This window comes from Mytilus trossulus, chromosome 9, assembly GCF_036588685.1.
Source record: "Mytilus trossulus isolate FHL-02 chromosome 9, PNRI_Mtr1.1.1.hap1, whole genome shotgun sequence".
NCBI lineage: Eukaryota > Metazoa > Mollusca > Bivalvia > Mytilida > Mytilidae > Mytilus > Mytilus trossulus.
In genome coordinates this window covers 33938969-33959416 of record NC_086381.1, presented here as the reverse complement: position 1 = coordinate 33959416, position 20448 = coordinate 33938969, and the positions used below count along the sequence as shown (strand labels likewise).

The window sequence follows — 20448 nt, the reverse complement described above, 5'->3', positions numbered from 1 at the left end:
TCAACAATATATTTTTCAAAAGGTATGTTAGTATATAACTTACCTGGTAGTCCACCACTAATTTGAGATTGCACAGCTCCTGCAGCTTGACTTTGATTGACCAATGGACTTGATGATGACTGTGATGGAGTCGTGGATGTTTGGTGATGTGCAAGGACATGACCAAGCTGTGGAACGGACACAGCAGGTTGACCAATGAACATGGGCATGGCATTAGATGTCTGATTACTTGAAACTTGCTGTAATTGTATTTGTCCTTGAGCTGGCTGTATTTTGATATGACCTTTGGCTATAATTTGTTTTAGAGCTTCACTAAATCGCACCAACTGCTGCTTTTGTTGATCTGTAGGATCCTTCAGTGATTGCAGTTTACGAATTTCCTTTTGGATAGCATTTATCTTCTGTTGTGCTTGAGGTGTCAACTGAATTGTTGTCATTGGTAGTTTTGGAGCATTGTTGACAGCTGATAAGAATGGTTTACCCGTAGTGACAGTCGATGTAACACTACTAGCTACTGAAGGTATAGTCTGGTACATTTTTGGACTACTACTTATATTGATTTGTGAGACCATTTGTTTTGTTTGTGATACCGTTGTTGTCACTGGAGTCATATTAGCTGTGCTAGAAGTCACATTTGGTAAAAGAAATGTTGGAACTTGTGATGTTATGTTATGCCCTTGGGACACTTGACTTGAACTAGATGCTGGACTGTTCATCATAGAAGTGTTCAATAACTGTGTTGAATTATGGCCACTAGATATCAAGTTACTAGTTGATGTTGATGTTGCCATCACCATGTTGGCGATAGATGATTTAGTCTGATGTAGATTTTCAGTGGAACTTGCCTGCTTTTGAAGTTGATTTAATTGTTGTTGTTGAATGAGCTGTTGGATATTTGATGGAAGTATGACATTCTGACCTCCAATGTTAATTGTCATCGGTAAATTGTTAGACTGTAGATGATTACCAGCAGCAACAAGTTTGACCTGTTGCTGACCTTGTGAACCCGTCATAATTTTCTGAACCTGTGGTAGGAGAATTTGTTGAGTAGCTTGAGTTGTCTGCGGTAAGACATGATTTGATGCAAGTGTTTGTTGCTGTGGTAATTGCAGAACATTTGGTGGTGTGACTTGCCGTAATACGATATTCTGGCCTGGTGTAGGCGTTGGTTGTCTTTGAATCAATATCTGCTGACCCTGTTGATTTAAACCTAAGAAATGTGTTGCTGTTTGTGGCTGCACTTTTGTCTCTTGACTAGAGCTTGTAGGAGTTGCAATTCTGATGTATCCCATTCCCCCCAATGCAGCAGCATTTGTTTCAACCACCTGACCTCCTTGTACTAATGGGGTCGTTCCAGTGCCACTTGACGTAGGAATAATCTGTGGCTGTAGCATTTGATTGACATTCTGAATCTGAAATTGGTTATTTGAAGGCAACTGAGAACTTGGAATAATGATATGCTTTCCATCAGCAGTCTGGATTAAAGTCCCTTGAATCTGCCCTTGTTGACCTTGAAACTGACTTGAACACAAAACATGTGCTACATTGACATTGACAACATTTGGATTTTGTATAACAGTATTTTGTGTATTTACATAGTTTTGTCCTTGATTAGGTACTTGAGTATGTCCATGACTTTGTAGCACCTGACCTTGATTCGATAATATATGGCCTTGAGATTGGATAATTTGTTGAGTCTGAAAGTTACTTATGTTTGAGATCTGACTACTGATTGGTAGATTTCTAATGATCTGCTGCTGTGATTGCGATCCTGGAATCTGAAGCATGTTAACATTTTGATATTGCCTTTGCTGCTGTAGTGGAGTAAGAGATCGACTCGCATGAGGTGAGGCTGACGATGAGGAGGAACCAACATGAGGTGAACTGATAGGTATGGGACTTTGGTTTGGTGTCTGATGGATGTGAGGAGATCCTTGAGGATGAGGCTGGATTGGAATTGGACTAGAGGATTGTTGAGGATGTTGCTGAATCTGCTGGATTTGAGGTTGGGTGGCTAACTGGAACTGTCCATTTGGTAATGTCTTGAGAAACAATTGTCCATTTACTCCTTGAAACAGCTGACCACTGCAATTATATAGATAACAATTTAATTGTATGTTAATATCTATAAAACGGATCACTGATGTGCCATTTCTTGTATTTACAGATCTCGATGAATTACCAAAATTTTGAAAATTTGTATAAACAATCTGCGCCATTTACAAATGTAAATTATTTTAGACAAGAGAACTTAATGTTGGAGTAGCACTAAATATTCTTTAGATGTAACTTTCAATTCTATATCTCAATATAATGAACTGCTTTCCAGCAAATAAATAATCAAGACCTTGAAATCTGTGATATGTGATAGATACTGTGGAGTCACTACAATTCATACGATCCCAATTTTGTGGATTTTATGGGTCTAGGTGAAACCCAAATTTGAATGTTTTACAATGTACATTTTTTATGCCTCATTTATGGGCATTATGTTTTCTGGTCTGTGCGTCTGTTCATCCCACTTCAGGTTAAAGATTTTGGAAGGTAGTTTTTGATGAAGTTGAAGTCCAATCAATTTGAAACTTAGTAAATATGTTCCCTATGATATGATCTTTCTAATTCTAATGCCAAATTAGAGATTTTATCCCATTTTCATGGTCCACTGAACATAGAAAATGATAGTGCTGATGGGGCATCCATGTACTTTGGACACATTCTTGTTTTTATATGACTTGTACACAGACTGCAAAAAATCTGAAATCAAATATCAAGAAATACCCAACGTTTCCTCTATCCACATAAAAATAAATAAATACATAGTAGTATAAATCTTCTAATGACAATGCTATATAGATATTTATCTTGTAATGATTGTGTAGCATTTCAACTGACTTGATAGACATTGATTACCATATAGAACACAGAACTGATAAGCTGAATATTAGGGAAATAATTCATGACAAATTAAAAGTTAGCCACTACTAATAAACAAAAGTGCTCTTCATAACTTTTTTTTAATTGTATTTTCTGTTTTAATGTGTTTAAAATATTTAAGAGGTTTCTCAACAAGTACTTTGTGGTAATGCTTTAATGTTTATACCAAGTTAAAAACATAAGTAGATTATTAATTACCTACTTATAAAATACAAAGTCTGTAAAGTATCAACATTTTGTAGTTTTATACACGATTGAAATTATAATCAAAGTGAAACAGGTAGCTGTTCAACCTTCAACAACTGATTGTCTATGTAATGTTAATTTCAGCAGTTGAGCAGATTGTTTGCTGTACTAACCCTTTCCAAAAATTGTAAAATTTGATGAGTTGAGCAGGGTACAATTGTGTTTGCCCTAACCCTTTGCTAAAATGATATTGATTCTGTTGTTATGCATTTTTAACAACATCCTTGTTAAGTCAATTGATTTTGATGGCAGTTAAAAACAGTTGATAAACTCTACAAATAAATTGAAAATATTTTGAGGCCGGTATCATAGTTGTACCTACCCCTGGCTTAAGTTGGTAAGATTTGGCAGCAGTTGAGCAGGTTGTTGCTGGACAGTAGCTTGTTGGACCGTCTGGGTTGTATTACTTTGAACAAACTGTAAATTGACAGTACCACCAGCAGGCTGACTAGACAATTGTCCAGAAGTCTGGCCATATTGGACAGACTGCTGATTGTTATTAACGACTGATGTTTCTAGCACTGAACTTCTACTTGTTGGTCTATCTTCAACTTCTACAGCTGAAATGAGATCATCTGCCCAATCAAATCCGGAGGCCTGAAAATAAATTTTCCATATTAAATGTGTCAAGATACACTCAATGCTTCTGGTCAAGAGGAAAACACATCCTGGTTGTTTTTCTTTTAATGCATATATATACAAATTATCCACGGAACACTGTAAAAGAGTAGACTTTAGAATGGTGGTAAAAATTTTAATTGCATACATGCTTGTATTTTTGTTTATACTTAATATTTGTATGTGTCTCAGTGTTTGTTATATTTTAAGCAAAGATATTTAAAGCAGGTCTACACTTTATATATTGCATATTTATAAGTAAAATCATATACCATGTGGTATTTTCACAGGCTGATAATTTTTAAATGTTGAATCTTGAAGATATATATTAGGAAGAGGTTTTATTAACAAAGGATAACCAAATTAATTCTGAAAATGTTATGCAACCTGTGCTGTATTCATCTTTTATAATTATTAATATGTATATGCTTACCCCATCATCATGGCCAAATAAATCTGAATGGCTGAAAAAGAAAACAAATGATATAGGAGCTATTAGGAGAAATATACAATTCAAAGGGGCATTACATATTTTTTTACATGAATTTGATTAATCAGATGTAAATTACTGTCATTATTAGGTCAAAACCAGAAAAATTTAAATAAGTTGAACTTATTTTTACAAAGAAGATAAATATACCCCTATCATGCCTTTGCTGGTATCAGATTTTTGCTGGTATCAGATTTTTTTTTAACTAAAAACCATAAGAATGATTAATTCTGATTCTAATTTGCTCAAAGGAAATTGTTATTGATATTTAACAATAATCAAAGACAAGCATGACAAGTGATGGCATTTTTATAAAATATACCACATTTTTAATAGCCTACCTGAATTCATCTATGAATGAACCATCACCCATGTCCATTCAAACTGAAATAAAAGAATAAAATTAATATCACTATTACTCAATGTATTCTGATGCATTCTTTATTAATACATTTTGTACCTGAATAAACATAACAAAAAATTTACTCGTCATTTTAACAACATTTAATATGGTTTGTTCAATTTTTTTAAGGTCAGATTGTTTCCTCTTTTTCCCCAAAAAATTGTGCATATCTGGACTTGTTAGGTCCTTTCACATGGAACCTTTGTGAAGAGATAACAAGAAATATTTTACTTGATTTATGTAGTTCAAACGCATTTCTCTATCCCATCTCATGTCTCTTTTGCCGAGTTCCTTCTTTTTAACTTATTTATGAGTGTACTATTTGCCCACAAACTGCAATTGTGATTGAAATTATCTGTATTTCTGGAAATATTATTTATGAACACTCTGAACAGATCTGTTCCAATGAAAGTGTATGAAAAAAGATAAGATGACATTTCCTCATGTTCCTGTTATATTTAACTTCTGATGAAATGGAATGAATGACATTTAACTTTTATGACTATTTACAGGATATGTCCGCGATAATTGAAATATAGTATTTCAAAGACAAATAAATGGGCAGTATCTTTGGTCTTTACGAGGTTTTTGGTATAAACAGTTTAGACAAACAGTGTATCATGTACTACTTTAAATTTAACATTAAAGTTGTTGCTTACTCTAATAGTGAGTGTGATTCTATGCAGAGTCTGTGTTGGGGTGTCATTTGGAAACTCTGATGTTAAGTCATACCTGGAAATAAATAATACAAAACCTTCTTTGTAAATTAACATAATGATAAGTTACATATTGAAACAAAAAAATTGAAAATCAGTTGATCAACATGTACCATGCAAAGAGAGATAACTCTATTGCATTTTTATAACTTTTTCAAAACATATTTATATACATGTCCATATATAACTGAATTGATGTTAAATATTCAAGAAAATCAAATTTATCTTTTTAATTATTTATGACAATTATTATAATTCTTATGGAAAACAAACAACATTTACACTTATATTTTGTAGACAAATTTGATGGGCCTGATCCTTTTATTACTTGAAGAATATAAACATTTGATTCTTCCAAAAAAGGTTACAAAATGGAAGTTTCTGATATTCCTCTTTTCTAGTCCATTTACTCAAATATCACATGATTAATATGTGGTAAACAAAAGATGGGATCCATAACATGATTTCTGACTGAAATATCAACTCGAAGATATTGCTGTCTTGCTGGGTGAGTTGGTCGGATTAATAAAGATTCGTTGAATTTTTTAAGTGGAAACCTGTTCAATTTTTGAGGAAAAATAGACAGATGCCAGATGTATAGATGAGGGTATGGATATCCAATGGGGTTTACAGAATAAACAATAATGGGCAAAAAAGATAGGAATAGGGAGCAATGGACAAATAAAGAAAAGAGAATAATGAGATGCTCAATAATCAAGAATAATGGGCAAAGACAAAATTGGCCAAAAAATAACTGAATACAGAGATGAAGGACCCCAAATCCCTAAATCCAGACATTCTTATAGATTATTGTCAACCTCCACGTTGTAAAAACCACCATCATTGAACTCCTGTGTTAATAATACTGTTTAGTGATGGGTTTTATTCAAAGATTATTTTTAACTATTAAATGACCCAAACATGCTAAATGCTTGGTGCATGAACACAGAAGATAGTCAATAAACTATTGAATCTTGTATACTTGTATATCACAGAGGTTAGTCTACTAAGTGATTAGCACCTATAATCATAGCAGTAGTGTACAGGTAAAGCAAAAGGTAACAAATGTAATTGTACATATAATTGGCTGACAGCTTGATTAAAGACAGATGTCTATACTGTAAAAAAAAACCATGTCAATATATAATTATGTGCATATTCAATGGTGGTCTTCACACCACAATCTACACAGGTTGTATGACAATAGAATAATTGAAAGATGTGGTCTGTTAAAACTATCTGCTTAATAACCCTAACTGGACTTTAATTTTAATATTGTGACTTTTCAAAAGAAATTAAATTATCATATTGTGATGATGAGCCACATTTCCTAAAGATTTTCTCTCTCATTTTGTCATAGGCATTTAGAATGTCTGGGGCTATCTGTATTTCCCTTTTTTGAAAGGAATCCTTATATTCAGTGCCTTGCATGCATTGCACAAAGACTTTATCAGGTGTTTATCTGTTCCTTTATTATGTATTCCAGACCTTATAGGTCTAGATAGCTGTCAGATTATTAGCATAACCAGTGCAACAGGATGGGTTAAATGTTTAAACATAAGGGGGGATTTACTGAGTGAAAGGACAGTCTTGATATTTTGATGGCTGTACTATAACCGTTTAATAGATTGTGGCTATCAATCATTCTTGCATAGTTGTACCTCAGGGATTGGTACCAGCTTGATCAGATGAATATTCAGTTACAGTTTATAACATGCATATGCACTAGACTGTGATTAAGTTCTTAGACACAAGTCATGTCACTCTGAAGGCAAAATGACTGCTGTCCATGTGTAATTTGCACAAGACATGGGTCAAAACAAACTACAATGTACCAATGTACTTTTTCTAGTAAATAAGGCTTCTCCTAGGTACATGCAAGTTATATCTTAAAGTAATTATGACCCTATATCACATGTATCATGTACAAAGTAACATGTTAATTTTATAACATTCATTTTTCAGTGACCGTGTCAGTAGTTCATTTTTTGATACTACTTTTGAACAGATTTGTTGTACAAGTATTTTTTACCTGTTTCTGTTCTACATTTGTATTTGTCACTGGATAATCATGATAATAAGCAAACAATCAATCAATCAATCGTGTTCTTGTCAACTTCAAGAGTTAAGTTGTGAACAACACATTGGCATGATTGCACTAACAGTCATTTAATAGAAGAATTTCAAGATGTCTGCAAGAAGAGCTAAAGGGATTTATCGATCAGCAATATACTCTGTGAAAATAAGTGAGTAAGATATCAAAAGGCATACATGTAGGTTCAATAAGGAATTAAAATTCAAACCGATCCACACAACAAAGAAAAAGAAATGAAAAATAATTTGAAGGTATAAAGTATTCTAAATGTCAGATGCAAAAGCCTCTCCCTTTGTTAGTCTTGAATGTTTTTTTTTTAATTTTGTTCATTTATGTGTTTTGGAGTTAAGGTGTGATGTCCACTATCACTGAACTGGTACATGTAGTACACATTTGTGGGTGAAGCCGGTCTCCAGGTGCATGGTTTCCCCTACTCAGTGTTGAGCTTGAGCTGTTTTTTGCTCTTTGGTAGGGTTGTGGTCTATAACACATTCACCATTTCCATTTTCAATTCTACTAGTGGAAACATTATGAAAATTAAAATTGTTAACACAGAGATGTCCAGAAATCTGATTGCTAATTAATTCACTGTTGGTGGACCAAAACACAAGGGCATCACATCTAAATGATCTTCAAACTGAAATGTACTGATACTTGTGGTGTAGTGGTTAGTGTATCAGACATGGTGGACTACTAACACAAAGATTCTTGGTTTGAAAATTTTAGGGATCAAATTTTCTGCACTACCTCTACACCATCAGATGGGGGCAATAAATGGCTAACCCTTGTTAAGAGCCATAACTCTTCCACGTAAAATTAAAGACACCCTTGTAGATATCTAAACGAGTATGCTAATATCGCTACAAGGCATTGCAAGGTGGAGACGGATTAATATAAGTTGCAATAACTTGCTTCCTAATCCACTATAAATATATATATATATGTTTAAACTAAATTACTGATAGTAATGCAATTTAATGGTTAAGTTTTACAAGGACATTTCCAGAGTATAATATTTTGAAAGTTGACAATGTAAAAAAACAAAGATTTAGTTGAATTTTGTCTGAGAAAATTTTGAGTGTTGAGGCCAAGCTCTATACTTGGTATGCAGACAAAAACAAATTGGTTAAAAAGTTGTCTGAAAGCGGAGACACTGTTTTAAGTTGAGATTCTGTGTTCGGTTTCAAACAGGAAGTAAAAAAATTAAGTTGTCACCTCAATCAACAAAAGTTGACTGGTAATACTGATTATCAGGTTCATAAACCTGAATCATAATATATTTCTCTTGGTCATGCTGCCCATTGAGGCCCACAACTGATGGAACAATAAATATTCTTTGAGCAACAACAACAAATAAAAGACCATGCACTGTTAATCTTGTCTTATGCCTATGGACTTTTTTTTAATTTGGATTCATGTTTAAGAATTTTAGTATGTTAAAAATCAAATATATAACGGTGAAACTGCTGACAACATTTATTACAATTGTAGGTTGCATGTTGATTGGTAACAAACCATATCTTCAAAAATTATTAGCTATTTAAGAAATATAAATTCTTTTGGCGGAATTGTGGGTTTAAAATCTCACACAATAATTTTTTAAGAGCTAAATGTTCATTGATATTTATCTTCTGAATTTGTACCTATAAGAGATGAGATATGTTGATTGATTACATTATAAAGTTCCAAATATTAAACTTGACAATGAAAAATAAATGTTATTTGTATGGAAAGAATTTTTTTTAATTTATTTTGTAGTTTATATTTTTACTTTCAAACATGTTGATCATTAAGTTCAAAACTTATGACAACTATTAACACCATTTGACAACAGATTGTAGGCCATAATAATAAAAATATTGCTGACGTGACAATTATTCTTTTTGCAATGGATTCTTGAATGAACTATAATCGATTTTAACCAACTGCGTAGATGAAACTTTTTAATAATATGTCGTTTCCCTTTGAAGTGGTTTCACAGATGATATGTCGCCCAGGAAAATATACAGTTTAAGTATGTTCAAAGTGAAGGACAAATGTCAAAATATTTCATTAAATCACGAATTGTTATTTTCCTCAAAACAAAATATTCCACAACGGAGTCCAAATATGAATCATCTCATGGCGAAATATAAATTTTGTAAACATCTAGGACGTGAAACCACCACCTTTGTCAAAGTCACGTTTGGTCAAATATATGATATTCGTGATCTGGTTCAAATAATAATGCATACAATCAACATGATTTCCTTGTCAAGACTTATCACCTCAAAATATTTACTTCTTGACCTCATTCCGAACAATGCAATATCGCAATCAACAGATCACGACGTGACCAGTCTGGTAATCTACGCGTTTCTTGCATTATTTTCGTACATTTTGCATATTTTAATGACAAAGATTGGCCTAAATACAACTGATCCCCTAGACCCGACTAATTCCCTGCAAATTTTATCAGCAAAATAATATTCAGAGAACACTCACCGTCATGTAACATGCCTGTTACCTTCGGGGCTTACAATTGGTTGATCATGGTTTGATTTCAACTTTGAACTCATGAGCTCATCTTTCATTTATTGTGTTTAATTTTTAAAATGCACATTAATACGGAGAAAGAAGTAAACTCAAAACATTGTTTAGTGTTATTGTATAAATTTAGTATGCTTAAAAACTTGTTTTATCCCGAATTAAAGCGTAACTGGTGATAATTTCGGGGCGGTATTTCGTGGCTTAATATGTGACGTAAATTCATCACCTTTGACCCTGGAGCAAATGTATTGGTCGTTGTTAGTCATCCATTTATAGGAAAATTGCAGTTAAACCGCGCCCATAACATACTTACAAAGTGTTATTTCATGTCATTGATAATAGTAATTTAACAACAAAACATATTGACACAATATATTTTTCTCTTTATGCAGCATTTTATTATCGCTTTTTACTACATACATTATACACATATATCTATGACGTAATACACACGGAAGTGTAAAGTAGCAGGTGCCCGTTTTCATTATATTAGCGATTTATTATTCAATTATAACTCTTGTCCTCTTTTCTGCAATACAGGTGCCGGATTTGAAACAAAACTTAACTTTTTATATGGCAGTGTTTAAGTTTTGCATGTTGTGCAAATGAATGGAAAACAATCTTAATTTTTTTTCTATTTTTATTTTGTTCTATTTTTAGATCTTATAGTGTTTTGACATTGACAGAAATTTACAGACAGCAATACAATTCTCAGATTTAGATTATTTCGTTTGTGAATGATCATTATGCAGTGATCTGTAAGCTTGTCAATTCTCTGTATTAAATGTAAATAATGTTATGAAATTCTTAGGCAGTAACCATTTGATTTTTAGGGGGGGCTATGGTTTTTTTTTTCTGGACAAATTATTTTTTTCGCCTGCGGCGAAAATCAATCTATTTTTTTCGCGACAAGTCTTAAACATTTTTTTCTTTCAATTTTAGCATTACATGTAGTGGCAGCTGAGGGTGAAACAAACAATTTTTTTTTCTCAGAATCAAAAACAAATTATTTTTTTCTGCAAAAACTGGAAACAAACTTTTTTTTTTTTAAAAAACCATAGCCCCCCCCAGAAAATCAAATGGTTGCTGCCTTATTATGTGGTACAAAAACGATTTTTTTTTCTTCTCTATAATTGACTTTTTTTTTTATATATTTCATAACTATTATATTGCGATTACATGAATTCTTTACTTTAGTTAAATGGAGACACAGATCAAGGACAATATGTTTATGAATATTTGATGTGGACATGGAGTTAATCCCCTTTGTACACATGATGGACAGACTCCCCCTTTAATGATTGAACAATTGTTTGTTATATATGTATTAATACTCATTATTGTCTATATCTATAAACTTAATTGAGCCTTAATTATTATTAAAAAAAAGAAAATAAACAAATAATTTGGATTCATGTGATTTTTGTGGATACCATTTTTAGTGGCTTGAGGACTAATTGTAGTATCAGAGATATTTGATTTTGTGAATTGTAGAAATCTGCAATATAACTTATTTTAATTCTTGGTTAACCTATACCCATGAATTCCACAAAAAAATGGTATCCTATGAATTATAGATAATGAAGCCACAGCTATAGACTTTACAAGTATTTTAACAACTTTGAAAACAAAAATGATTTCAAAAACAAGTATTTGTCATTGACTCATCAAAACAAATGTTTAAAATGGTGTGTTAATTAACAGACTACAAGGTGAACAAGAAACACTTATCCTTGCTTGATTTAAATTTGGTCAACATGATAAAAAAAAGTGCTAATGAACACCAATTTCATCAACTAGAATGATTTTTTTCAAATATTTTTTTCTCTCTTGTTAATAGTTGTATATAGTTAAAACAAGGATTTCCACTTTTGTCCTTGGTAATTTTGTCTGTCTTGCCATTTGATATTTAGCCTGTATGTGACTACATACACATATTAGATAGTCAGCCCTGGAAATGTAAGCATAAAGCAGTTTTGATTGTGATTCTGAACATGATTACCCATTATTTTCAATTACAGACTTTTTTTTTTTTTTAAATATGCTGATATAAGTCAATATGATAATTTTTTTCGCATAGCTGGTTTTACTGGCATAATTAACTAGATAAAATCTGTAAAGGGTTGAGTTTGAATATATGATTTATGATTTTTCTTTTTTTTTAAAATGTTCTTTAAAAGGACAGTTTTAACAAAACATTTTATAATCCACAGAACATTACCAATTTACCAGAAAGTTTAATGGTATGCAATATGAATAAAATGTTATAGGGGTGTTGTCAATGGGACAGCAACCCCAATACACAATAAATCCATAAAGAACAATTCTAGGGCTAATAAGTCTTCAACAATGAATAATGTTTTCCATAATTTGAAAAAGTCTTAAACATCATCAAGAATAAATAAGTTGTGTGCTAAAAGAACAACTACATTTTACACAAAGCAAGAAATTTTGCATTCACAAATAAAACAATTTCCACAGGGTATTGCATATAATATGCAGCTTGAATGAAGGAAACCATCAGTTTTGAAGAATCTATAAAATCTTTGACATTTTTTTCCATTTTCAGTAGCTCAGTGTAGTTAATTAAGCTTTTTAAACGAAGAGAAACAATGTTTGATACTGGATGTGTAGTGTCTGTAAAGGTGAACGGAGAAGATAAGAAAACACTGAGTGGGGTACTCATTGATACAAAGTCTGGTCTTGTACTGACGCATGGTACTTTAGTTTCATCTTTGTTAACTGATCAGCAGATAAATTCTATACAGAATAAAGGAATTTTACAAAACAGTTTTCATCATTGGAATGCAGAAGTCTGTTTGCAAAGGACACATAAACAAGACTCAAATAATAATTTGAGATCTATTCTAAATAGTTCTGACATTGGTACTGAAACAGAAAGTGAATCATTGCACAAACACTTGTACTCAGAATATTCAGCTAATGTCCACGCTATTTTCTCTGTGAAAAAATTACAGAATGTTGTTTCTTTTTTATTGCCTGAAAATAAATGGGAATTTGTGGAAGATTTTTCTTCACAAGAGACACCAGATGACCAGTCTAAATTTTACGCACTGTTATCCTGTTTTATTATACTGAAATTGAATAACTGGAAGAGCTTTAATAACAATCTTTCTGTTCTTGCATACGATCAACTTGACAAGGGAGATAATTTAGAATTAGAAGCCACACCTTTTGGTGGTCTGTGCCCTGAGATTTTCCTGAATTCCTGTAGTACTGGCGTGTTGAGTAACAAGGCTGGTGGGATATTGTTAATGACTGATGCTAGGTGTGTGCCAGGGTCAGAAGGTGGTCCAGTGTTTTGTAGAAAAGGTCATCACAGGTACTGTAAATTGAAATTTTTTGTGGGCATTATAATTTTGCAAAGTTTTGAAAAAAGGACAAATTTGCAAGATTTATTATTGCAATTTTTGAAGAAAGTTTGCATACACTTTATTGTATCTGATATTAGAATTAGTGTTCTAATTATTGAATAGTGAAATAATTTCTGAATTTGTAGACTTAATTGTAGTACATATTGAAAATGTTCTAGTGTATTGGGGACGACATCAAAAGATCGATAAAGGATAAAAAACTTAAATCAAATAGTTTGGGGTGGGGGTTAAAATTTTGCAAGTTTTGTATATCAAAAATCGATTTTTACATGTATCCCTATTGGTAAATCAATTTTTCCCAAATTAAGTTAAGAGGGGGGTGGGGGGGTCAGTGAAAAAACTATGTGAATTAAGTTTTTTTATCCTACATTGAACTTTTGATGTCGTCCCTTAAATGCTTGATAATAAAAAATTAATTTGCATTGGTTCAAAAGCAATATTACTGCAAGTAATTGATCAGAAAATTCAATACTCTATTGTAAAACAGAAGACATCTACAGATAGATCAACACAGGTTGAAATCATATATAGGTCAAATGATTTCAGGAGTAATTGTCTTTGAATGACGATTTTAAGAAGTTTTTTTTAGTATGTATGGCAAAATTATAACCATGTTTTGATATAGATAAAAGTAAACAGAAAAATCTTAGCAATACAAGCTCAAATATAAGCAATATAATCAATTACTAGTCTATGATGTTTGATAAGCCCATGGATGAAGACATTTTTTTTTCAGGTGAGCGACAAAGGTTCATTAGAGTAACTATTTTGTATTTTACTACAACAGTAGAAAGTGAATTTATTCCAAAATGAAAGATTTTTTATCAGCCTTTCAAGAATATACTTACATCAGCTTATATTATTTGTTTATTTAGGTACCTTGTAGGTTTGATTATAACTTCACTGTGCTGGAAGTCAAACGAATGGGTTGGTTTGTCTATGGCTTGTGCAATAACAGATGTTTTAAAACGTGTAAAACAGATATGTAGAGTGGAAACAACTTATATGGAAAACGTAATTAGAGGTACATTCTTTACATGGCAAATTGATCTAATGTTTGTATCAACTTGAGGCTTTTCAAGAAGTCCACTGGATATATCCAAAATAATTGGGCTAAAATAGCTCAAACTTAGTAGTAGACTCAGATTTTGCCTTTGTTCTTTTTTCCCAAACTTGCATGTTCAAAGACTCACTTTTAAGTGGACTTTGTCTAGTGGGTCCTTAAATATGAAAATATCATATCATATTTTCTGCATCTGGATAAAAGTTGAAAAAAGTTGGCACAGATAAAAAAAAAAATCACTTTGTGTCATCATTTTAATAACTATTTTTGAATACTGAGAATTACACAAAAAAACAAAAGTTTTATTTTTGTGACATATATGTATCAAGTTATTACTTTTTTTTACCAGGTAGAAATAACTTAAGTCAGTTGATGGAGAATATTCCATTGATTGTAGTAGGCAATAACTGGGGATCTGGTGTTGTGATTGGCCAGGATGGTGGACATTCCATTCTTTTAACCTGTAGTCATGTTGTTAAAGAGTCTGATTATAATACAGGTATACCTTAATAAGGGTCAGAAAGCTGTCATTGTGGTTGGTCAGGATAGTGGACATTCCATTCTTTTAACCTGTAGCGGCTTGCCGTGTTGTTAAAAGTCTGATTATAATACAGGTATACCTTAACTAGGGTCAGAGATTGGTAAATACCTGCTGCCAAGAAGGGTAACTTGAAATTACCTTTAAGAAGATATTATGTTTGTTTTTTTAGGTTATTGAACTTGCATTGTCCTACAGAACCAGAACACTAAGCCAGAATGCATTTCAGAAATAATTGTTAAAAACCTGTAACTTTGAATCATAGCGCCACAAATGAAAATAACACTATATAAATTTCTGTGAACAAAGTGCTTTTATAGATTTACCTACAATAGGAGTGCTCAAACCCAAGCATTTTATAGCCAAGAATGTATACTAGTAAATACTAGTACACACGAAGAGCTATGTACCATAAATACACCAAACAAATAATAGATTAATTCATGTGAGGGCAACAAAAGTGCATTCAAATTCTATTTTTGCCACAGAAAGGGAAAAAAAACCCAGTATAATAGACAAGAAAAATCATTTTATAACACTTCATTTGTTTAAAAACATTTTGTTAGGGAAATTAAATGTTATTCTCCTGTTCTCTTTTTTCAGTAAAATTAAAGTTTGCCAATCAACAAAAGCCACATAAAGGAAAGGTTATATATAGGACACCCGCAGATGAACAGTTTGATATAGCAGTATTGACCAGTCCACTTAACTCAGGGAAATGTATCCATATATCACCAAAACCAGTAGTACAAGGTTATTATTATGCTACCCTCCAACAAAAAAACCCAACCCCGACAACAACAAAAAAAGACAAAACATAACAAAAACAATAACAAGGCATACACACTAAAAAAAACCCATAAAAACATGGGAAACTTTAGTTCTTTTGTACATATGTTATAGAATGATATAGCTGAAGATTTTTTTGTCAGTATCTATCTACCACAACAAATCTACCATTTACCTTAATATGGATATAAATAAAAGGAGATGTGATGACACCTTTAAAGGTTAAAACAAAGGTGCATCACCAAAAGACTAGTGTGTATGCCATTTTGTTAAGTGCCAAATATTTCTAGAAAGTTGAGTGAAAGGTTAACAGAGATTACTGTACCTAAGATCTGCCATTGCAGAAAAACACAGATATATAAATTAAGATAGCCGTAATGAGTTCTGACTTAGGACCCCCACCTTACCATATGTCAAGGTTTAACTAAAATCAGGAAATCAATTCTCCATCTTTTTGTTTCTATCAAAAGAATAACAAAAGGAGAAACAAAGAAGTATGTAAAAAAAAATTGTTTTAGATCTGAACATGCAAATGCAAAGTGAAGATATTACACAAGCAATGATTTTATTATCGAACCCTTTTTTTGTCCTTAGCTTACATGTATGGGGGAGTTTAAAATATTGTATAGATAAAAAAAATAGAAAAGATACTTGTATACTAATATTTTTTTTGTTTCTAGGAGATAAGGTGTATGCTATTGGACATGCTGTTTTTGGAGAAGAAAAGAATTTAGAACCAACAATAACATCCGGTATTATATCAAAAGTTTTGTGTATCAACAACATTCCTGTTTTGATTCAGGTATTACAATAAGATTAGTAGAAATATTTTACTTTTAAGGTGTGCTTAAGAACTTCTAGCTTTTTAGTCACCACCAGAAAATTGATGAATAAAGAAAGAATAAATTCAAAAAATTTACTTATACCTAGGGTATTGATGGGTATTAGGTGTTCTATTTGAGTTTTTTTCTGTTAGTACATGTATTGTATATGTATGAGGGTAGTAATGCCCTTTACCGTCAGGCATCAAACAGTCATTTTCAGCTACCACTAGCGTCAAATTGGTTAATATTGTACCGTGATTTGTCAAATTATGCTTATCATTATTCGTCAGAGGTCTCAAATAGTTGTCCTTTCCGTCATTTTTTTGGGAAAAAAAATTACTGTTAACGTCATTTGGCAATAATATTTACCGTGATTTTTCATGAAGGTACCCCCCCACTACATCCCTCATGTATGTACCATCTCATCCATTTATACCCTATGGAAAGCAGTTACCTTGGTTTCTAATGTTTACCCATAACTTTACCATGTGAACACTTCAGGCTCTTACTCTTGATTTGTATGTTTATATATTTGTTCATTTTAAGCTTAAATTCAAGTCAGGATTTCAAACTTGTATTTTAAGTGCAACTACCTATGTTTTCAGACAACATGTGCAGTTCATGCTGGTGCCAGTGGTGGAGCAATAGTTAATCAGTATGGACAGCTTGTTGGTATACCTGTCAGCAATGCAAAGTAAATATTAAATCATAACTTGTTATGTCCCCTATAGTGTATGTATCAAGTAAAATTGAGAATGGAAATGGGGAATTTGTCAAAGAGACAACAACCCAACCATAGAAAAAAACAACAGCAGAAGGTCACCAACAGGTCTTCAATGTAGCGAGAAATTCCCGCACCCGGAGGCGTCCTTCAGCTGGCCCCTTAACAAATATATACTAGTACAGTGATCATGAACACCATACTAATTTCCAAATTGTGCACAAAGTGTTTTATAGTTTGTCTTAGTTTGTTAGGTGAGCACTGTCAAATGACAATAGCATTCTATTACAGTGTATGTAAATTACTGATTTTCATCTTTTCTACAATTGTTTGCAGCTAGAGAAAATATTTTTTTATAAAAGGCATATGATAAAAAAAGGGAAATGATACAGAAGGGATCCCTTGGTGATTTTTACATAACTAAAAAAGGCATATTATACAGAAGGGATCCCTTAGTGATTTTTACAAAACTTAATTTTGATATACACTATATGCACAGGAAAAAAGTATACCTTCATGACTTACATTTTTGAGATTTTAGGGATTGATTTTGGACTGTTGAAGATAAAAACACACATTTAGATATTTCAATACTTAACCCAAAAGTAGCAATACCTAAACAAAAAGAGATATATTTACCCTTTGTTTGGTAAACTTAAAATACCACTATCTATAATATGTGCTACCATAGACAACATCACTGCTTTCAATGAGACTGCTTTCAAATTCATGCTACAGATTTGTTTGCATCAGTGTGTTTTCTGCATAATGTGATGTATAGTATAAGCAATATCACCCAATAAAAAATCAATGTGTTAAACTCAGATGTGTTATTTTTCTGACCCTGTCACTGTATTGTATACTTTTTAACACAGCTAAGAAAGGTAGTGTGTCCTTAGAGAATGGAACAAATCATATGTGTGAACAGCATGTATTAACAACAGCATAACAAATTTAAAAAAAATATGTAAAGAATGTTTATTTCTTGATAAATACTCTTTCCTTAATTTCTTCACTTTTCTGACAACAAAACCCTGATTTCTAATTATTTATTCACTGTTTAATGAATCTGGGCCTTTTATAGCTTACTATATGCAGTATGGGCTTTGCTCATTGTTGAAGGCCATACGGTGACCTATAATTGTTAATGTTTGTGTCATTTTGGTCTTTTATGGATAGTTGTCTCATTTGCAATTATACCACATCTTCTTTTTTATATATTAAGAAGTTGCATGAACTATTGTTTAAAAAGAATAATTATTTCATAGATGGTATTTCTATTTTTACAGAGATACAGAATCAAAAGCTTCATATCCACATATAAACATGTGTATTCCCATAGCAACAGTTGCACCAATAATTCAAGAGTACATGACATCCAGAGGTAATAAATTTAGTAAAAATGATATTTAAAGGATGAAATTCACAAAATAAGCAGTTATGAAAAAAGACTCAAATCACAAAGCATTATAGGGATGGTAATTTTTTGTTGTTGGAGTAAGCTAGATTGATGAAAAGAAACACTAATCTTCAGCAGAAAAAATAAGATAAAGTTTAATTTAATTTCAATTTGCACAACATATGTACATTTCTTGCAACCCAAATAAAAAAGCCAAAAATATGAATCAGAGAATTTGGAGAACCAAAAAGGTTCTAAATAGAGCTACCAAAACAGTCTTTTGCATAAGGAAGATGCATCATTAGCTTTAGCACAAAACAAATAATTTGAATAATGAAAAAAAAGCCCCGCCTGCTTTAAAGGATAATTTATATCCAGCAACATACCAACACAAATTGTGTACAAATATCTATATTGTAATTCTCCATGGAAACATTATAGGTTTCTGGAATAATCTTTCTGACGTAGACTTTACAACAGAAATTTGGAATTTCTCAATTATGAAATACTGGATAGTACAAAAACAATGAAGAGGAGTAAAAATGTTTCTTTAAATTTCCTTCTTTTTTGATTTTTTGAGAATGTTTTTAATAAATTTTGTATATATATCTATACCGCAGACCGTCTTCAAACTGCAAGGAAGAGAAAAAAACTTTGATAATAATGTTAACGATTCTCTCTGATTTCAGATGCAAGCATCCTAGACAATCTTACAATTAAACATAAACATATTAAAAGGTTTTGGATGCTGGACACACTACATACAGGTAAATATATATAATAGATTTTTTTATTTGTTTTTAAAAAGGAAGATACAGAGTGAAAAAGGATATACCTATTGTCTTATACATTAATACTTAACCTATTTGTCAAAATTAGCCTACCTATACATTTACCCACAGATTTTTGAGAATATAAAAAAGAAGATGTGGTATGATTACCAATGAGACAACTATCCAGAAAAGACCAAAATGATACAAACATTGACAACTATAGGTCACCATACCGCCTTCAACAATGAGAAAAGCCCATATCACATAGTCAGCTATAAAAGGCCCCGATAAGACAATGTAAAACAACTCAAACAAGAAAACTAACGGCCTTATTTATGTAAAAAAATGAACGAAAAACAAATATGTAACACATAAACAAACGACAACCACTGAATTACAGGCAAGTCATCATGAAATTGACCGGCAAACCTTTTTCCAAATAGAGCAATTAGAAAGATCAGAAAAAAATGAATCACTGGAATTTTATTGTTAATAATATTTTATAATTACACTGAACTTTCTTCATACTAAGAAATGTTTACAAGCAATTGGCTAAAACTTTTCACAAGGTGATCATGTCTACCGGTACTATAAGAAAACTACTGTGAAAAGTGAATGTAAAAAAAACAAAAACGTTTTGGCTGCTTCAAATAGGACAAAGTCAAAGTAATCTGTTTCCTATAGTCACCAAATGATTATGTTATTAGTAAAACTATTAAACGTTTCTTACTAGTGGTAGTTATAATAATAAATGAGTGTTATCTGTGCAACATATTTAATATTTGTATTTTATATTTCAGCCAGTAAGTTATAGAGGAAAAGGACAAACAACTGTGATAGACATTCTTGTTTTAAAAATATATCTATTTTAAAATTGTTATATTTTTACTTTTATGTATAAAAAAGTACTGACAA

General features: G+C 31.8%; 2 protein-coding genes across 14 annotated transcripts in view; one reads left to right on the top strand and one right to left on the bottom strand.

Annotated features, from left to right (window-relative positions):
* LOC134685617 (uncharacterized) overlaps positions 1-10217 on the bottom strand; it is a 21349-nt gene extending 11132 nt beyond the window's left edge. The window contains exons 1-6 of one of the 2 annotated variants that reach the window (XM_063545528.1): positions 9987-10217; positions 5351-5423; positions 4630-4672; positions 4232-4262; positions 3503-3777; positions 44-2085 (exon numbers count right to left, since the gene is read on the bottom strand). In XM_063545528.1, coding sequence (XP_063401598.1) covers positions 44-2085; positions 3503-3777; positions 4232-4262; positions 4630-4667 — 2386 coding nt within the window. In that variant the 5' untranslated portion in view covers positions 4668-4672; positions 5351-5423; positions 9987-10217. Of the gene's footprint in view, positions 1-43; positions 2086-3502; positions 3778-4231; positions 4263-4629; positions 4673-5350; positions 5424-9769; positions 9942-9986 lie in introns of those variants that run through there. The other variant, XM_063545529.1, reaches the window with a different exon arrangement.
* LOC134685618 (peroxisomal leader peptide-processing protease-like) lies at positions 7541-20448 on the top strand. Of its 12 annotated transcripts, none has more exons than XM_063545538.1 (10): positions 7541-7653; positions 12601-13374; positions 14302-14450; positions 14839-14988; positions 15631-15780; positions 16497-16618; positions 17246-17334; positions 18651-18745; positions 19450-19527; positions 20334-20448. In XM_063545538.1, the coding sequence occupies exons 2-10, from the start codon at positions 12644-12646 to the stop codon at positions 20345-20347; spliced, it is 1578 nt and encodes a 525-aa protein (XP_063401608.1). In that variant the 5' UTR covers positions 7541-7653; positions 12601-12643; the 3' UTR covers positions 20348-20448. The 12 variants fall into 12 exon arrangements, with proteins under 12 accessions (XP_063401608.1, XP_063401607.1, XP_063401611.1 ...); XM_063545537.1 differs by lacking the exon at positions 7541-7653 and adding an exon at positions 9398-9516; XM_063545541.1 differs by lacking the exon at positions 7541-7653 and adding an exon at positions 9812-9845.

Excerpts from the sequence above, each read along its gene's own strand:
- LOC134685618 (XM_063545538.1), top strand. The coding sequence starts at position 12,644 with ATGTTTGATACTGGATGTGTAGTGTCTGTAAAGGTGAACGGAGAAGAT. Across the intron at positions 17,335-18,650 it reads ATACCTGTCAGCAATGCAAA|AGATACAGAATCAAAAGCTT; the intron begins GTAAATATTAAA and ends CTATTTTTACAG. Across the intron at positions 18,746-19,449 it reads AGAGTACATGACATCCAGAG|ATGCAAGCATCCTAGACAAT; the intron begins GTAATAAATTTA and ends CTCTGATTTCAG.